This window comes from Ranitomeya variabilis, chromosome 8 (genome assembly GCF_051348905.1).
Source record: "Ranitomeya variabilis isolate aRanVar5 chromosome 8, aRanVar5.hap1, whole genome shotgun sequence".
Classification (NCBI taxonomy): domain Eukaryota; kingdom Metazoa; phylum Chordata; class Amphibia; order Anura; family Dendrobatidae; genus Ranitomeya; species Ranitomeya variabilis.
The window spans coordinates 53,934,836-53,955,185 of record NC_135239.1 but is presented as its reverse complement, the minus strand read 5'-3'; the positions used below and the strand labels follow the sequence as shown (position 1 = coordinate 53,955,185).

The 20,350-nt window shown below is 43.2% G+C and overlaps 1 protein-coding gene across 1 annotated transcript in view; it reads right to left on the bottom strand.

Annotated features, from left to right (window-relative positions):
* ABCA4 (ATP binding cassette subfamily A member 4) overlaps positions 1 to 20,350 on the bottom strand; it is a 218,507-nt gene that overhangs the window by 41,271 nt on the left and 156,886 nt on the right. The window contains exons 23-28 of the mRNA XM_077277785.1: positions 10,602 to 10,741; positions 9,722 to 9,859; positions 9,340 to 9,533; positions 9,157 to 9,241; positions 8,407 to 8,612; positions 7,197 to 7,245 (exon numbers count right to left, since the gene is read on the bottom strand). Coding sequence (XP_077133900.1) covers positions 7,197 to 7,245; positions 8,407 to 8,612; positions 9,157 to 9,241; positions 9,340 to 9,533; positions 9,722 to 9,859; positions 10,602 to 10,741 — 812 coding nt within the window. The remainder of the gene's footprint in view (positions 1 to 7,196; positions 7,246 to 8,406; positions 8,613 to 9,156; positions 9,242 to 9,339; positions 9,534 to 9,721; positions 9,860 to 10,601; positions 10,742 to 20,350) is intronic.

Genomic DNA, 20,350 nt, shown 5'->3' with positions numbered 1-20,350 from the left:
CTCTGTGGGCTGTGCTGTATATAGTACTCTGTGGGCTGTGCTGTATATAGTACTCTCTGGGCTGTGCTGTATATAGTACTCTCTGGGCTGTGCTTTATATAGTACTCTGGGCTGTGCTGTATATAGTACTCTGGGCTGTGCTTTATATAGTTCTCTGTGGGCTGTGCTGTATATAGTTCTCTGTGGGCTGTGCTGTATATAGTTCTCTGTGGGCTGTGCTGTATATATTACTTTGTGGGCTGTGCTGTATATATTACTTTGTGGGCTGTGCTGTATATATTACTCTGTGGGCTGTGCTGTATACTACTGTGTGGACTGTGCTGTATACTTCTACGTGGGCTGTGCTGTATACTACTGTGTGGTCTGTGCTGTATACTACTGTGTGGTCTGTGCTGAATACTGCTGTGTGGGCTGTGTTATCTACTACGCGAGCTGTGCTATAGTATGCAGGCTGTGCTGTATACTATGCGGTTTGTGCTATATAATATGCGGGCTTTGCTATATACTATGGGGAGTATATTATATTCTATGGGGGAGGCCATGTTATGTACTATGTGGCTGTGTTATATACTATTGTGGGGGTATATTATATTCTATGGGGGAGGCTGCGTTATATTCTATGGGGGGCTACATTATATATTATGGGGAGGTGGGCTGTATTATATTCTATGGGGGTTACATACTCTGTGGGGTGGCTGCATTATACTCTGGGGTGGCTGCATTATACTCTGGGGTGGCTGCATTATACTCTGGGGTGGCTGCATTATACTCTGGGGTGGCTGCATTATACTATATGTGGGCTGCATTATACTGTATCGAGGACTATGGGGAATACGTTATACTATATGAAGAACTATGGGGTGCATTATACTATGGGAAGTGAATTGTACTACATGGATGACTGTGGCGGTGCATTATACTATATGGAGCACTATGAGGATTGTATTATGCTATATGGAGGACTATGAGGATTGTATTATGCTATATGGAGGACTATGAGGAGTGTATTATACTATGTGGAGGACTGAGCAGTGTATTTTAATATATGGAGGACTATAGGGAGTGTATTATACTATATGGAGGACTATGGAGCACATTATAATATATGGAGGACTATGGGGTGTATTTTACTAAACAAGTAAAATGCTGCATATTCGGATTGTTTTTGCTGGAACAAAAAGCCTTGTTGTCAGCAGCACATTGCCAGTGTAAACTGTAGATGTGCTGCTGAAAACATGATACTGTATGGTGATCTATTAGTGATCGTTCTGTCTCATCATTATTCCTCAGCTGGTGGAAAGAGGCCGGGAAACAAGCGTTGAACAACTTCAGTATTGTCGATCAAACTCGTTTAGCGGCCTGAACTCAGCGCACGTAAATACAACAGAAAGGCTTCTGTGTGATGTGCAATATGTTAGCATTTGGGGACCCATTTTAAACTTTGCCTAGGGCCCCACTTTGCCTAAAACCGGCCCTGCCTACAAGTGTACAAAGATATTATACAGTCACCATGTGACAAGTGGGCCTGTGTAACTTCAAATGCCAGGGCTGAATTTTAGTCCCAGTCCGGCCCTGCCTGGAGGAGAGGGGGCCCTAGGTAACTGCATGGTCTGCCTGCTCCTAACGCCGGCCATAGGTCTTGCCAATAACCAGACCTGAGTCCTTTAGAAAATTTATGGAAAAACTAAAGCTCAGAGTTCTTAGAAGGAGCCCACGGGACCTTCAGGAGTTGAAGAGTGGAAGAATGAGCCAAAATCACACCTAAGCAATGCATGCGACTAGTTTCTCTATACAGGAGGCATCTTGAAGTTTCATCAACAACAAAGGCTTTTGTACAAAGTATTATATAAATTTCATTAGGTGTGTTCAATACTTTTTCCCTGTGTCGTTACTCAGTATTACATATAACTTAATTTATGAACATCTATGGTTTGATTTCTTTGCCTGTGTGGATTAGATGGACTGTTACCGACGTGTAGTGAGAATTTCATGTCAATAGCACCTTTAGAAAATATTTACTTAGAAAATTGGTGATGTGTTCAATACTTATTTCACCCAGGGTCGTATTTGCCACTAGGCACTTGAGGGCACGTGTCTAGGGTGCCAGGATGCGGGGGGCGCACTTGAGTAAGGTTTTTGTTTTTTATAAAGTCCGGGGTCATGATGGGGGAGCCGAGCCATGCATACAAGATGGGAGGATGAGGGAGCCGAGCCATGCATACAGGATGGGAGGATGGGGGAGCTGAGCCATGCATACAGGATGGGAGGAAGGGGGATATGTATGAGGAAACAGTACTGGGGAATGGGGGGCATATATGAGGAAACAGTATGGGGGAATGGGGCATATATGAGGAAACAATATGGGGGATGGGTGCAGACAGTATGGGGAGCGAATGGGGCAATGTGTGTGGACACAGTATGAGTAGCGATGTGAAAAATGGATGTGGACAGAGTACGGGGAGTGAGGGTGATGGGATGTGTGCAGACACAGTATGGGGTAGTCATGTGAGCAGGCAGTATAGAAAGTGAGGGGGTAAATATATGAGGAGACAGTATGGTGAACTGGGGGATGTGAGAGGAGACAGTATGAGGAGGGAGGGGAATAGTGTGAGGAGACAGTATGGGGGCAGAAAAGTGAGTGGACACAGAATAGAAACGGAGCAGTGGGTTCGTAGCATGGAAGGACAGTGTAAGGGCACAGCCAGGAGGGGACAGTATACCAATTGAGGGAGAGTGTGATGAGAGAGTACAGTATAAATATTGGGCCCTATAGGGGGATGCAGTGTAAGAGGACAGTGTGAAGAGGGGGGCCGGTATGGAAAGGAGAGGTCAGTGTGAAGAGCATGTACCATAAGAGGGACAGTAAGGGGGTCATATTTTGTGCAGACAATATAGTGAGGGGCAATTTTTTATTCAGGAGCATTATAATGACACTTCTATCTTTAAAGGCATCATGTGGAAATTTTCTGCAAAAAAGTGGAGAAGATGGAAGTCTGCAGAGACGGCTGTGGATGAGAAAACTCATCATGGGATCTGGACAAGATGAAGAAAAGAAGAAGAACGGCTCCAGAGACAACGTCATCTATAAGGTACCTGGATGTAAATGTTATTTGTGATACTGACTAACTCTCGTGTTTTTATTTATGTTAGGAGCATTAAAGGGGATGTCCAGGTTTGTAATGAGTCTGCAGTCATTCTATGTGACTGCAGACTTCTGAGTTCTCACAGTGCGCACTGCACGCTGTCAGGATTCTCTTGTGCTGGCGATTTACATACATGCGGTCACGTGCTGACTAGACATGTGTGGCCTCACTCAATGAAAATGAACTGAGCGAGGCAGGGCACGTCTAGTCGGAATGTGGTCAGAAGTATATAAATCACATGCTTGTGCTGACATGACCGTCCACCGGCAAGGGAGAATCCTAAAAGTGTGCAGTGCATTAGTTGTGAGAATTCAGAAGCTGCGATGTCAGGATTCAGCTCTGCAGGTTCCAGTAGTCGTCACATGGACACTTCACTCACACGCGACTTTCATACTTGTGGTCCTGTGACAACGAGCTTCTCTTCTGCTTCTCTGTTTTTCACTGAACATTGAGAGCATTAGGAAGAGGAGCTCGTGGGTACATGACTAAGTGTGCAAATCCAATATGTCCCTGGCGGGGGGGGGGGGGGTAGGTCAAAATGAATTCTTTCCCCGGGTGCCAGAAACCCTAGATCCACCTCTGCTGGTATGCTACTGCGAGTGGTGATTACCGGGTCTGGTGGAGGGAGGTCTGTGCACAGTGCAGCACAGGCAGTGAGGCAGGGACTGAGGGTATGCTCACAGAGAATGGAGACCCAGAGACTGCCCGTCCCAGTCTACGCCGTAGCCTGGAGCCCTCATTATCGTAGTAATATGTCAGTTAATAAATTGTTTTTCTAAGCTTTATAGTGTAGTTTTAGGTCAGAGGGATAGTTAGGGATGAGCTAGCAAGGTGCAGAGACAGGTAGTGATGGCTACTTGCGGACATGTGCAGCACTTGCGGTTTTGCACTTGCGGTGATACAAAAACCACTGCTAGCAGCGTTTTTTTCCATTGCTGCAAGTACCGCATTTGCCGGATCGCGGCAAAACCGCAAGTGCCGCACATGTCCGCAAGTCCCATAGGGAATGAATGAGGCCGAACGTAGTTGCCGTAAGTGATCTGTTACATGGCAGATGTGGAAAAACTGCCGGATCTGCTGCAAAAGGCGACTTTCACATCAGCGATTTATGGCAAAGTCACTGCCTATAGTGTCATACTCACCAATGGGGGAGGCAGCACTAAAAGTGCCTAGGGCAGCAGAAACTCTAAATACGGCCCTGAATTCACCTTATATATGGGATAACGCAACCACAAATGCTTGTACCCATGTTGAGTGCTGCAACTGCATTTCTAAATATTTTGGATTAAATTGACTGTTTTTAAATGTGCAGAGCTCCTTCGAGGATTGGACTGACTGCTGTAACATCCTACTGTTGTTTACATGGATTACTTCCACTTTTCAATAATACCACTCACAGCTGATTGTGACATTTCTTCCCTCCAAAATATTTCACAAACGGTCTTGTTTCATTGGTGGTGCCCAATTATAGGACCATGCTGAGATCAGTGGGTTCTTTAGAGTCATTATGGCACAATTTGGTAGATGACACAGCAAGGGACTGGATGTTACATACCAGGGGCTAGATATAACTACAGCACTAGTTGTGAACTAGAGGAGAAAATACTGCTTCTGCTTGCCTTTAAGATAAGCAAGAACAGACAGTCCAATCAGTTTACCCATCTTATTCTGCCTGAATCACCTTTGTTATCGACATTAACAACTGTTGACTTGTTATCCATTGCTAGACTGGTTCTGGATTTCCTCTGCTGTATCATCCATTCCTCTGGTGATGAGATCAAGTGGAAAGTAGTAAAAAAAAAAAAGCAGTGCATTTCATCAACTATTTCAAACTGTATTTTCACTGGGATCTTCTTGAGGAATCATACAACCTCAATTCCCCAAAAGTTAGGACGTTGTGTAAAAGGTAAAGAAAACAAAAATACAATGATTTGGAAATCTCATATGGTCATATTTTATTCCCATTAGTTCATAGAACACAGATCAGAAGGTGAACGTTGGACATTTTTCCATTTCATTAAAAAAATTAACTCATTTAGAAAATAATGGCAGCAGCACATCTCAAAAAAGTTGGGACAGGAACATGTCTCCCATTGTGTAGCATCTCCTCTTCTTTCTACAATAGTGTGTAAACATACGGGAAGTGATGAGACAATTGCTTAAGTTTTGGGAATGGTGTCCTGTTATTGTCTGATGTAGAAATTTTCTCTATGTCGGATTTTTCATTTCATAATGCATCAAATATTTTTTATGGAACAAAGGTCTGGACTGTAGGAGGCCGATTCATCACCCAAGCTCTTCTTCTGCTAGGCCATGCCTTTGTGATGGATGCAGTGTGTGGTTTAGCATTATCTTGCTGAAATATACAATGCCTTCCCTGATAAAGGTGTCTGGATGCGTTGTCTGGATGTGGATATGTTATTCTAAAACCTCTATATAATGCTCAGCATTGATGGTGTAAGCTGCCCATACCATAAGCACTAATGCAAACCTGTACCCATCAGAGGGACAGGAACTGTGCACTGAGAAACTGGATGGACCTCTCCTGTTGAGTCTACAGGACACATTTTACGTTTAGGAACATTTTTATTTTCAATCATTCAACAATTTTACAATTGTTCACAGATTGACGAATCTCTGACCAACTATGACCATCTTTGATGCTGAGGGACTCTGTCTCTCTAACTTGCACATTTTATACACGTCATGTGTGAAAACTGACCCTCCAGCTGTCTTTCATTAATACCACTTTTTCCAGCATTTTTTTAACCATGCATAATTACCCCTAGGGAGTAGCTTGTTGGTGGAGTTTGGGATACAAAACTGCTGCAACTATAGAGTCCAGGTAGAGAGCAGCACAACAGCATGCGGGAGATTTACTCTCCCCGTTCCAGCAGGCCGTATAGAGCAGACTACTTGGATGAAAGTGGGGGAAGCATCTGAGACTACTACTACTGGAAGTGGAGGAATACCTTGGTCCCCAAGAGTACACAGTCTAATTGCCGGTGTGCCGTGGACATCTGAGGAATGCTCAGCCAGATGCAAGTCACCCATAGTACAGATGGGGACGCCAGTTAACCACACATAATGAACACTAGGACATGGAGGCCAGCAATGGGTCACATCCCTAGATGGAAGGAAGAACATTCCATAGTGACTACGCTGGACACCAGCCTTAGACCCTGGATGGGCTTGCTGCAATACAATGCTCATATGCACCTCCCAATATCGGCTACCATTGATTATCTGTATTTTGGAACCTGTCCTCACAGAGCATGTACTACCATCTACTTCTGTGTTGCTACCTGCTTCTGTTTTTAGTAAAGATTTACAATTGTTTCACCACTATATCGTGCTGGCTAACTCACCTGTCTCCCTCCACCACCAACCTCAGGGGGGAATGCCACTAAACACCCAAAGACAAGAGGACAGTAATGCCGGAATAACCCCCTCACACCCGCAGCTATGTGCCCTCTCCACTGCACTGGAGTGCCAGGCACCGGGCACGGCTACCACCCCCGATGACCAGAAGGATCCGACCCATGCCCGGTGTACTGGGTTCCCTGCGCTCTGGGCTTCACACTTGTCCTATCTTTTTAAAGATGTTTTGCTGCTAGCATTTTCTAAACAAGTTAATTTATACAAATGAAATGGAAGAAGGTCTAACGTTCACCTTCTGATCTGTGTTATATTTACACATTAAGACCACAGAGCAATTTTTGGGCCACATTGGTTTTCAAAAATCACGGCAAAAACTATGAGATTTTACTGCAATAATAGTAAAAAAAAACACACACAGAGGTCACATGTGAATGCAGCCTTAGCTAATAAGGCAAACTGATCCAATGATGTAAACTAATTTTATAATATATTTTCCAAAAATTATTTTGAGAACTCATGCTGCATCCTCCTCTGGTTTATGACCCCTGATATTTCGGGAATTGGGTGTTGGAAGGAAAATAACAAAATAAGAATCTAAGAATGTAGATTGAGTCAAGAAAAACTATGTTTTTGTAGAAGCTACTTGCTAAGAACAAGAGAAGACGGCAATACCTGGAGTTTCTGTTCCAGTCACTGAATCAGCTGTAACTTTTAAGAAGATCTGGCGAGATAAAAATTTAGAGAAAATTGAGTTGGTGAGGATCAGTCAAGTCTGCTGACATGTTTGTATTTGTGAATACTTGTATATTACTTTGTGTTGGTCTCAATGTCAGTTACTCCTCCTAGACATTTAGAAATACATTGACAACTGGGTGTCACTAATTGGGGGTGTGACCCTGTGAGGTCTGACACTGTCCAATCAATGCTCACCATTCCGGACTCTGCAGGGGCATGTCCCTTGACAAAACAAATGGTAACACTCAATTGTTTTTGTAAATGCATTGCCACTGGGCGTAATAGAGGAGCTGCACAATGCGGACTTATGAAAAAAGATGCTCCAGAATTGTTTTTGTTTTTTTGAGAAATACAATTTTTAGATTTGTTTCAAGATATTTAATATGATCTTACTCATTTGTATATGATTGCCCTAATGCTCATTCTGCTTTTGGCTTGGACAGTATCTCATAGTATCTAATACATTATTTATTTCCTATTTATGGAAATGTGGTGATTAAGAGTGACCCTGATATTTAATTATCTCCCTTCCGCTCCATGACCTCATAGAGTGGGTGCAGATATATGGAGCAGGCTGAGGAGCTGGGACTTTTACACACAGGGCATGTGCCAGCTGGGTTATACAGCCAGTACCTGATTCCAGTACCAGCGATTTTATTTTTGTGCCACTTAAATACCACACTCTGACAGTGGCATATAAGTGGCGCAATCCTAGTAGGGCATCCATTGGGCACTAATACCCGCACCCTCAACATGATTACAAGATTGACAATGTTATACCATCATGGTGCTCCTGTAAATCTCAGCTAGAAGCTTTGGCAAAATTGATATATTTTGGTCTCACACCTCCCCTAAAAAGGCCTTTTAATAATAAATATGACACTGCTAATTTGGACAAGAACTATAATTAGGCCAGACATTAAGGGAAGAGAGTACACTGACGTTTGTCTGGCAATCATGTATAAATTGTGTAACTTGATATAAAATAAACCCTTTTTGTACAATAATAATATTAGAAGCCTCTCAGGAGTTGAACTTTGATTTGCTTATCAAAAAGAATAAGATATAGTCTTTCTAAATTATTTTTTATTTTTATCAAATACATATTGCATTTTGAAGCGATACAGACAACGCTCTACTGGTTTACCTCTTCCAATGGTGTATCCGAAATGCCAAAACTGCTCAGGCCCAGGTCCCCCATAGTCTCCTCCAGCTCTCTGAACAGACTAGCGTAGGCTCTGTACTTGAAATCTTTACCAGGTAGTAGATAAATCAATTCCTGCCCAATGCTTTCGATAAGTTTTGCCTCAGGGACATGATGGTGAATTAGCTCAGTGAGCCCAGACACACTACCTGGAAGATGGAATAGAAACTAGTCAGAATTGTACCATCAGAAAAACTGCAAAACACTTAAAGGGAACCTGTCATGTCATTTTAGTGTATTAAATTTCCCCCAATGTGTTGCTAGTGATGCAGTGTGCATCACTAACATGTTTTTTTCCAATGAAAAGGTCCTATGTAGTGATGGGTCATTCGTGAAGGATCTGGTACAAAGAGCCGGCTCCTAGCTGTGAATGATGAGAGCCGGCACCCCAGGGAGAGCCACTGAATTCTCTAAATTATTGTTATTATTATTTATTTATATAGCACCATTAATTCCATGGTGCTGTACATGAGAAAGGGGTTACATACAGGGTTATAGATATCGTTAACAGTAAACAAATTTACAATGACAGACTGGTACAGAGGGGAGAGGACCTGTCCTTGCGGACTTACATTCTTCGGGATGGCTTTCACTGGGCATAAAATTCCGGGGTCGGCTGACGTAACTCTGAATGTAGGAGAACCATTTATATTTTATATGGGGACTATCTGGGGTACTATTTGATAATCTTACCGTCCATCTCTTGCTCCAGAGGATCTTCTTTAGTTTTTGGGGTACAACCTGGACAAGGGCAGGAACAGTCAGAGTGACAGGAACCCTACGGATGAAAGCGCATACCCAGCATCAATGTATAATCTAAGATACAGAAGGATTTGCCATGTTATCTTTGGCGGTAAACTGAGAAAAGTGGCTTACAGAGTCTTTTTCGACGTCATCTTTTACTTTTCTCATTCTCCTGACTAGGGTTAAGTAGAAGCCTGTTCCAAAGCAGTTCTTTAGGAATAAGGGTGATCCGCTGCAGTAAAGTTTTCCTTGAGAAATTATTGCAATTCTATCGCCTAAGAGATCAGCCTCATCCATGTGGTGAGTAGATAGAATTATGGTCCTGCCTGAGAAAAAGAAGAGTTACCAATTTTTTTAGCATATATGCGATACACGATTTTTAGTCGGGTATATTGTAGCATATACCATGTAAAATCCTCTTTATTCTTGGCTATAAATTATTTTTATTTTATATTATAGGTTCTCTGAGGCTCTTCTAGGTATTGGACAGTCATACATGACAAGCACATCCTACCTGATCGGTATTTCAACAGCAAATCCCAAATAGATCTTCTAGAATATGGGTCTACACCCGAAGTGGGTTCATCCAAAACTACAACTTTGGATTCGCCAACAAATGCCATCGCGACCGATAGTTTTCTCTGCATTCCACCTATCACGAGACAAAAACATTACGGAAGTCACCCCTAGTCCGTATAGAAAGGTGCTGCAAATTTCCTTCTTTTGAGAGCTGGGTGGGTGTCATGGAGGTTACAAACTTGGTTGGTCAGATTGTACCTCTGATATCTAATCCCACTGTGCTGAAAAATATGATATTACCAACAGAATAAGTTTTTGTGAATGTAGATTAATAGAGTTGCGTAAAGGGGTTGTCCACTACAAAGATACAATAAGTCATCAATATCAGATTGGTGGAGGTCCAACATTAGCAATTGGCAGCTGCAGAATTGGATGGAAGTACACAGTTTATGGAGCTGGAACAGCACACTGTGTAATGGCTGTTCCCAGGTACTGTAGATCAGCGTCTGTTCAGTACAATATGAATTTAGCTGCAGGACCTGAGAATGGCTACTACACAGTGGACGGAGCTCTCCTGTTCCAGTGCCATACATTGTTTATATCCAGCTACAACCGGAGCTGGAAAAATTAATCAGTGAGGGTGGCAGGTATTGGACCCCCATCAACTTGATATTGATGACAAATGCTAAGAATAAGTCATCCATATCTCGGTAGTGGACATCCCTTTTAAGGATTTTAACATCAGTGATTCTTAAGCGTGAGCTGAAGCCCTAGATTTTTCTGTTGAACCCCAAGCCTATATAAGGGTGTAATGATATTTTGGGTGTCCCATGGCTGACTATCGGGAAGTATATTCTTGAGAATACGATACAAACCTGACAAGTTCTCAGCTTCCTCGTTCCTTTTGTGAGGAATCCCAATGTCTTCCAGCATTACTTCCAGTTCCTTCTCAGCTTGTCTTTTTGATTTACCTTTTAGTTGAGCATAAAACAGAATGTGTTCTTCCACGGTTAAGCTGAGGAGGTAAGAATTCTGAGTGTGAAGGGGATTCTTTACTGTTAATTTATTCCTTTATCTGCGAGCTCATTCGGGGTCTGGATAAGTTAGGCAAAATTTCAGCCATATTGGTGATACACAACCTCCCGACCAAAGCGTTCACAGACTATGGGTGGCCATTAGTCTAAAGTTGAGCAAAAGATCAAAGTAAGCAAATGTTCGTCGGATGAAATTTAACAACGGATGATCTTTTTAGCCGATTAACGAAAGACCAGTATTGTCTGGGAAGATGTGGGTACATGTTTTTCAAATAGTTCTTATTCCATGAAAGATCTTTCTCTATAAGAACATTAGATAAATAGGAATCAGCATTCCTACAAACGCCTATTTGCCAATTATCTGTTCATATAATAGGGCCTAAATGCAGCGTATACACATTGAACAAACTAAAATGATCTGGATAATGTCCACCATAACTAACAACCTTCTGCTGGTTGAGGGAAATGACCTATCATTCCTTTCAGCTAACGACTGACAAGTGAACGTTCGTAATAGTTTAAAACACATATCGGGCATGTTGGATTTTTTTTTGGCTAATGATCAGCATTGGCAGCGTCATCAGCTCAAAAAAATCCAATATTAGCCAATGTGGATCTGTGATGTGGTTGAGACCATTGACAAATGATTGTTTATTTAACCGTCGCATGATTGTTCATTGGACCATTTCCCTCTAATGTGCATGGGGATCTTAAATGTAAATTACATGTATTTATTTTAAAATGATTAAAAAATCTTTATTAAAAATAAAAATAGAAATCTTACCATTTTCACACTGACCACTGCTTTTTTTTTAGACTTTAAAGAGGTTGTCCACTACTAGGACTACCTCTTATTGATCAAAATGTTTGGCCCCATGAAATAATAAAGCCTATACTCCCCATGCCGGCGTCGTTCCTACGGTGTCAGCACTCCCAATCCTGAGGCTCTTGTGCGTTTGTTGTGACACATGACCCCAGCACCTAATCAGCGCTGGCATCACTGACCCCGCTTTTGGACAAATTGAACATGAAGAGGAAGTCCGGGCTGCAGCTGATCTTGGACTTCTTCTTCCGGCTCAATTTGACAGGAGGCGGGAACAGTGACATCAGCGCTGATTGAGCGCTGGGGTCATGTGTCACAACACCAGACAAGAGCCCCGGGAAGAGCGCCAGTAGGGTAGGTGAGTATAAGCTTTATTTTTTTAATGGAGGCCAAGTGGGGAATGAGAAGTTGTCCAAGTAGTGGACAACTTCTTTAGCTTCCTGTTGTTTCAGGAAAGAACACATGTACATAGACACAATGGTCAGATCCCGACACTATCTTTTGTGTTGAAGCAACTAATGAGCATGTGCAAATGTAATTATGTAGGGAAGAAGAGAAGGGTCAGCTGTGACATCACCTATTGTGGTTGGTGGATACCGTGTTATCAACTGTGTATAGAGGTGTAAGCTGTCATCGTAATCCTGCCTCTGATGATGAGGAATGTGCTGTAAACTCTTCCCGAAAGGACAGGAAGTATGAGTTTAAAATAGACCTAATGGCCAGTGTGATAATTGCTATATTACTAATCTTGTTTTTTTTTTTTTTAAAGATCATGATCTGGAAAAAAAATTGTCAACATTTTTAAAAAATTCCACGTAACAAAAAAACCCCCCTGATTTACACAACAGGTGATCATTTGGCAACATATTTTCTTTAAAGGGTTGGTAAATCTCTCGGAAGCAGTGTTAATTAGCAAATTTTGTTTTGAGAGTACACCCCCAGATGAGGTCTTGGAGGCTGATATTTGTATATACTTGATTGCTTGCCTACAGCCTCAGCGAGCTCATCCATACAGAAAAGTTCCTGGGTGAGCTACGTATATGAGGAAACATCAAAGGCAATGTAGACTGTGCAGCTATCATTGACGGACCTTCATTTTGCGCAGCTGTCAGTGTGACATGAAATAAGCGGGTTTATTTTTCCTCACATTTTTTCCTTGCTGACCTTTCGTATTTAAACACTTGTAGAAAAAAAATGCAAGTGCTGTTATTTCTGGCTGGAGTCATCTACTCCCACTCCTATTTCCCATTATTTTTACAGGAGGTTATGCGCCGTTTTCACACTTCTTGAGAAAACCATGATGATGCCCGTAAAACAGTATGAAAGGTCACATGTTGTGTCTGGTCACAAGCCAGAGACAGTAAAGTTATGCAGATCAACCATATTTACCATACTTTAATAAATCGTAAAGTCTTCTTTGTAGGTGTTCTTCTACTCGTCCACAGAGAAAGAAGGTCAGAGCGCTCTGGGGAACATTTTTTGCAAGAATAATAAAGTGAAATGCTGAGAAAAACCTAACCAAAATTTGGCATGGCATATTACCACATGATTGAGGTTTAGTTAGAATGGGAATAAAATCACTTAGATGAGATTAGAACAACCAGCCCTAAATTATATATTGTAACTTAAAGTGGTACTCCAGTCTTACAAAAACATGGCTGCTTTCTTCCAAAAACAGTACCGAACCTGCCTACATGATGTACACAACAGTCCCAAAGCCAATCCCCTACTAAGAAGAGGGGCAATACTCCACAAAAACTAAACGCTAATGACCCCTACGACTGTGAGTCTTTTAGGCTGAAGAAGTGGCGTAAAAGTATAAAGTATACAAAAATTAAATCTTTAATTATTCGAAGAAATAATACAATAAATATGTAAAAAATAACTTAAAAGGGTGCCTCAGGCCAAGAGGGATCACAGCTCAAAAATTATATTATGCTGATAAAATGCATATCTGCTAGCATAAATTCTGTCAGATATACTTGTACATAATATCCTTTGGTGTGGTAATAAGACTACATATACAGTAAAGTTAGGAAAAGGTGTACTAATATTATTTACCTCAGTGGTATCTAGGTTGACCGAATCCACAAGACAAGTTTGAGCTGTGTCCCTCCACCCCCGACGCGCGTTTCCTGTTGCTTCTTCCAGGGGCGTGACACGGGTCAGGGTGGAGGGATGCAGCTCAAATTTGTCCTGTGGATTCAGTCAACCTAGATACCACTTGGTGAATAAAATTAGTACACCTTTTTGTTACTTTACTTGACCTACCTTTGGCACAAGTATTGGTAGCATTGTTAGCAAAATATGTATGCATTTGTGATGGATATAATGATTACTCCTAGGCCCTGTGAATGACAGTGTATGGATATATTTTAAAAAACTGACCGTCACATCCAAACATAGGCTAAGTGTGAAGAGGTGCTGAACCTAGAGTCACAAACTCGTATACAGTCAAGTAAATAAGGCAGCACACTGCAGCGCTGAAACATGCAAACATGAAACATGAAAACTAAACTGCATTACTGCACTAGAAATATGAAAATGAGAGCGTTTAGAGCATAAAAATGGCCAATACATTTAAAAAAACTGACCGTCACATCCAAACATAGGCTAAGTGTGAACAGTGTGTGCTGCCTTATTTACTTGACTGTATATGAGTTGGTGACTCTAGGTTCAGCACCTGTTCACACTTAGCCTATGTTTGGATGTGATGGTCAGTTTTTTTAAATGTATTCTTTAGCCTTCTGACTGAGCACTCCGCCTCCTAGCCACAGGCGTTTTAATCGCAACAGGTCCATTACCCCTCCACAAAGAGAGAGAGAATGTTAGTCTAAGAAGAGGTTTCACAGGTACCCATTCACATGGAGACGTTTATTCTCAGCGAGGAAAGGAAAGCGTAGGACCTGGTATACGAGAGATGCCCTAAAGTGGCTACCAGGTACACATAAAGTTGGCCATTTTTATGCGCTAAACGCTCTCATTTTTCATATTTCTAGTGCAGTAATGCAGTTTAGTTTTCATGTTTCATGTTTGCATGTTTCAGAGCTGCAGTGTGCAGTGTATGGATATTGTTATGACCCCAATGGCAGAGGGTCTCAGGAATAACTGTTAAGTCTGCAAACACAGAAAACCAGCTCATAGGGCAGTGGTAACTGGGCTGACCATATATCTAATCCTAGCACCACAAATACCAGCAGCCGGGGAACGTTCCTACGTTGATCCTAGACGTCTCGCGCCAGCCGGAGAACTACCTAACCCTAGAAGGGAAAAGAAAGACCTTTCTTGCCTCCAGAGAAAATACCCCAAAAGTTGGATAGAAGCCCCCAACAAATAATAACGGTGAGGTAAGAGGAAAAGACAAACATAAGAATGAGCTAGGTATTTAGCAAAGAGAGGCCCACTAGCTAATAGCAGAATATAGAAAGATAACTTATATGGTCAGCAAAAAATCCTATCAAAAATATCCACACTGGAAATTCAAGAACCCCCGAACCGTCTAACGGCCCGGGGGGAGAACACCAGTCCCCTAGAGCTTCCAGCAAGGTCAGGAATCACATTTAGTACAAGCTGGACAAAAATGAGAGCAAGCAAATAACCCAAAAAACAAAGAAGCAGGACTTAGCTTAATTTTGCACGAACCAGGACCAGCAGATAGGAGCAAACAGAATGTGTCTGATAACACCGATGCCAGGCACTGGACTAAGGTTCCAGGAGGTTTATATAGCAACGCCCCTGAAGTAACGACCCAGCTGGGCGCAAACTGAGGGAAAGAAATCCCAGAGTCATATCACTAGTAACCACAAGAGGGAGCCAAAAAGTCTAATTCACAACAGTACCCCCCCCTTAAGGAGGGGTCACCGAACCCTCACCAAGACCACCAGGGTGATCAGGATGAGCAGCGTGAAAGGCACGAACTAAATCGGCCGCATGCACATCAGAGGCAACCACCCAGGAATTATCCTCCTGACCATAGCCCTTCCACTTGACCAAATACTGAAGCCTCCGCCTGGAGAGACGAGAATCCAAGATCTTCTCCACCACGTACTCCAACTCGCCCTCAACCAACACCGGAGCAGGAGGCTCAGCAGAAGGAACCACAGGCACAACGTAGCGTCGTAACAAAGACCTATGGAACACGTTGTGAATGGCAAACGAAACCGGAAGATCCAAGCGAAAGGACACTGGATTAAGGATTTCCAATATCTTGTAAGGACCGATGAAGCGAGGCTTGAATTTAGGAGAGGAGACCTTCATAGGAACAAATCGAGAAGACAGCCACACCAAATCCCCAACACAAAGTCGGGGACCCACACCGCGGCGGCGGTTGGCAAAACGCTGAGCCTTCTCCTGTGACAATTTCAAGTTATCCACCACATGATTCCAGATAAGCTGCAACCTATCCACCACAGAATCCACCCCAGGGCAGTCAGAAGGCTCCACATGTCCCGAGGAAAAACGAGGATGGAAACCAGAGTTGCAGAAAAATGGCGAAACCAAAGTAGCGGAATTAGCCCGATTATTGAGGGCAAACTCAGCCAACGGCAAGAAGGTCACCCAATCATCCTGATCTGCCGAAACAAAACACCTCAAGTAAGCCTCCAGAGTCTGATTAGTTCGCTCAGTTTGTCCATTAGTCTGAGGATGAAAGGCAGACGAGAACGACAAATCAATGCCCATCCTGGCACAAAAGGATCGCCAGAACCTGGAAACAAACTGGGATCCTCTGTCAGACACAATATTCTCAGGAATGCCGTGTAAACGAACCACATTCTGAAGGAACACAGGAACCAGATCGGAAGAGGAAGGCAGCTTAGGCAAAGGCACCAAATGAACCATTTTTGAAAAGCGATCACATACCACCCAGATGACAGACATACCCCGAGATACCGGGAGATCAGAAATGAAATCCATGGAAATATGTGTCCAAGGCCTCTTCGGGACAGGCAAGGGCAAGAGCAACCCGCTGGCACGAGAACAGCAAGGTTTAGCTCGAGCACAAGTCCCACAGGACTGCACAAATGACCGTACATCCCGTGACAAGGAAGGCCACCAAAATGACCTAGCCACCAGATCTCTGGTGCCAAAAATTCCCGGATGACCTGCCAACACCGAGGAATGAACCTCGGAAATGACTCTGCTGGTCCACTTATCAGGAACAAACAGTCTGTCAGGTGGACAAGAGTCAGGTCTACCAGCCTGAAATCTCTGCAACACACGTCGCAAATCAGGAGAAATGGCTGACAAGATAACTCCCTCTTTAAGAATACCAACAGGTTCTGTGACTCCAGGAGAGTCAGGCACAAAGCTCCTTGAAAGAGCATCAGCCTTCACATTCTTTGAACCTGGTAAATACGAGACCACAAAGTCAAAACGGGAGAAAAACAATGACCAGCGGGCCTGTCTAGGATTCAGGCGCTTAGCAGACTCGAGATACATCAAATTTTTGTGATCAGTCAAGACCACCACACGATGCTTAGCACCCTCGAGCCAATGACGCCACTCCTCAAATGCCCACTTCATGGCCAGTAACTCCCGATTGCCAACATCATAATTCCGCTCAGCAGGCGAAAACTTCCTAGAGAAGAAAGCACATGGTCTCATTACCGAGCAACCAGGGCCTCTCTGTGACAAAACGGCCCCTGCCCCAATCTCGGAAGCATCCACCTCGACCTGAAAGGGAAGTGAGACATCAGGCTGGCACAAAACAGGCGCCGAAGTAAACCGGCGCTTCAACTCCTGGAACGCCTCCACGGCTGCAGGAGCCCAGTTAGCAACATCAGAACCTTTCTTGGTCATATCCGTCAAAGGTTTAACAACGCTAGAAAAATTAGCGATAAAACGACGGTAGAAGTTAGCAAAACCCAAGAACTTCTGAAGACTCTTAACTGACGTGGGTTGAGTCCACTCATGAATAGCTCGGACCTTGACTGGGTCCATCTCCACAGCAGAAGGGGAAAAAATAAACCCCAAAAAGGGAACCTTCTGTACTCCAAAGAGACACTTTGAGCCTTTAACAAACAAGGCATTCTCACGCAAAACCTGAAACACCATCCTGACCTGCTCCACATGTGAGTCCCAATCTTCAGAGAAAACCAGAATATCATCCAGATAAACAATCATAAATTTATCCAGATACTTCCGGAAAATATCATGCATAAAAGGACTGAAACACTGAGGGAGCATTAGAGAGCCCAAAAGGCATCACCAAGTACTCAAAATGACCTTCGGGCGTATTAAATGCTGTCTTCCATTCATCTCCTTGCTTAATGCGCACAAGGTTGTACGCACCACGAAGATCTATCTTGGTGAACCACTTGGCACCTTTAATCCGGGCAAACAAGTCCGACAACAGAGGCAAAGGATACTGAAATTTTACAGTGATTTTATTCAGAAGCCGATAGTCAATACAAGGTCTCAAAGATCCGTCCTTCTTGGCCACAAAAAAGAATCCCGCACCAAGAGGGGAAGAGGAAGGACGGATATGCCCCTTCTCCAGAGACTCCTTGATATACGAACGCATTGCGGCATGCTCAGGTACAGACAGATTAAATAATCTTCCCTTAGGAAATTTACTACCTGGAATCAAATCTATGGCGCAGTCACAGTCCCTATGAGGAGGCAGAGCACTGGATCTGGACTCGCTGAATACATCCTGAAAATCAGACAAATACTCAGGAACTTCCGAAGGAGTAGAGGAAGCAATAGACACCGGCGGGGAATCAGCATGAATTCCCTGACAGCCCCAACTTGACACAGACATTGCCTTCCAATCCAAAACTGGATTGTGGGTCTGTAACCATGGCAGACCCAAAACGACCAAATCATGCATTTTATGCAGAACAAGAAAACGAATCACCTCCCGATGTTCAGGAGTCATGCACATGGTCACCTGCGTCCAAAACTGTGGTTTATTTTCCGCCAATGGCGTAGCATCAATACCTCTAAGAGGAATAGGATTTACTAACGGTTCAAGAACAAAACCACAGCGCTTGGCAAATGACAGATCCATAAGACTCAGGGCGGCACCTGAATCCACAAACGCCATAACAGGGTAAGAAGACAATGAGCAAATTAAAGTCACAGACAAAATAAATTTAGGTTGCAAATTACCAATGGCGACAGGACTAACAACCCTTGTTAGGCGTTTAGAGCATGCTGATATAACATGTGTAGAATCACCACAGTAAAAACACAACCCATTCTGACGTCTATGATTTTTCCGTTCATTTCTAGTCTGAATTCTATCACATTGCATTAAATCAGGTGTTTGTTCAGACAACACCACCAGAGGATTAGCGGTTTTGCGCTCCCGCAAACGCCGGTCAATTTGAATAGCAAGCGCCATAGAATCGTTCAGACTTGTAGGAATGGGGAAACCCACCATCACATTCTTAATGGCTTCAGAAAGGCCATTTCTGAAATTTGCAGCCAGAGCACACTCATTCCACTGAGTAAGCACGGACCATTTCCGAAATTTTTGGCAATACACTTCAGCTTCATCCTGACCCTGAGAAATAGCCAGCAAGGCTTTTTCTGCCTGAATTTCAAGATTGGGTTCGTCGTAAAGCAATCCGAGCGCCAGAAAAAACGCATCAATATTTGCCAATGCCGGATCTCCTGGCGCTAGCGAGAAAGCCCAATCCTGAGGGTCACCCCGCAAAAAAGAAATAACAATTTTAACTTGCTGAGCTGAATCTCCAGATGAACGGGGTCTCAGAGAAAGAAACAATTTACAATTATTCTGGAAATTCCTAAACCTAAATCGATCTCCAGAAAACAATTCCGGAATAGGTATTTTAGGTTCAGACATAGGACTACTGGTAACAAAATCTTGTATGCCCTGCACACGAGCTGCCAGCTGGTTTACACTTGTAATCAAGGTCTGGACATTCATGTCTGCAGCAAGCACAAGCCACTCAAAGGTAAAGGGGAGGAAGAGAGGAAAGAAAAAAAAAACTCAGAATTTCCTTTCTTATTATCCCACTTCAGCAATGCATTAAACATTCAATGTTGGCCTGGCATACTGTTATGACCCCAATGGCAGAGGGTCTCAGGAATAACTGCTAAGTCTGCAAACACAGAAAACCAGCTCATAGGGCAGTGGTAACTGGGCTGACCATATATCTAATCCTAGCACCACAAATACCAGCAGCCGGGGAACGTGCCTACATTGATCCTAGACGTCTTGCGCCAGCCGGAGAACTACCTAACCCTAGAAGGGAAAAGAAAGACCTTTCTTGCCTCCAGAGAAAATACCCCAAAAGTTGGATAGAAGCTCCCAACAAATAATAAACGGTGAGGTAAGAGGAAAAGACAAACATAAGAATGAGCTAGGTATTTAGCAAAGAGAGGCCCACTAGCTAATAGCAGAATATAGAAAGATAACTTATATGGTCAGCAAAAAATCCTATCAAAAATATCCACACTGGAAATTCAAGAACCCCCGAACCGTCTAACGGCCCGGGGGGAGAACACCAGTCCCCTAGAGCTTCCAGCAAGGTCAGGAATCACATTTAGTACAAGCTGGACAAAAATGAGAGCAAGCAAATAACCCAAAAAACAAAGAAGCAGGACTTAGCTTAATTTTGCACGAACCAGGACCAGCAGATAGGAGCAAACAGAATGCGTCTGATAACACCGATGCCAGGCACTGGACTAAGGTTCCAGGAGGTTTATATAGCAACACCCCTGAAGTAACGACCCAGCTGGGTGCAAACTGAGGGAAAGAAATCCCAGAGTCATATCACTAGTAACCACAAGAGGG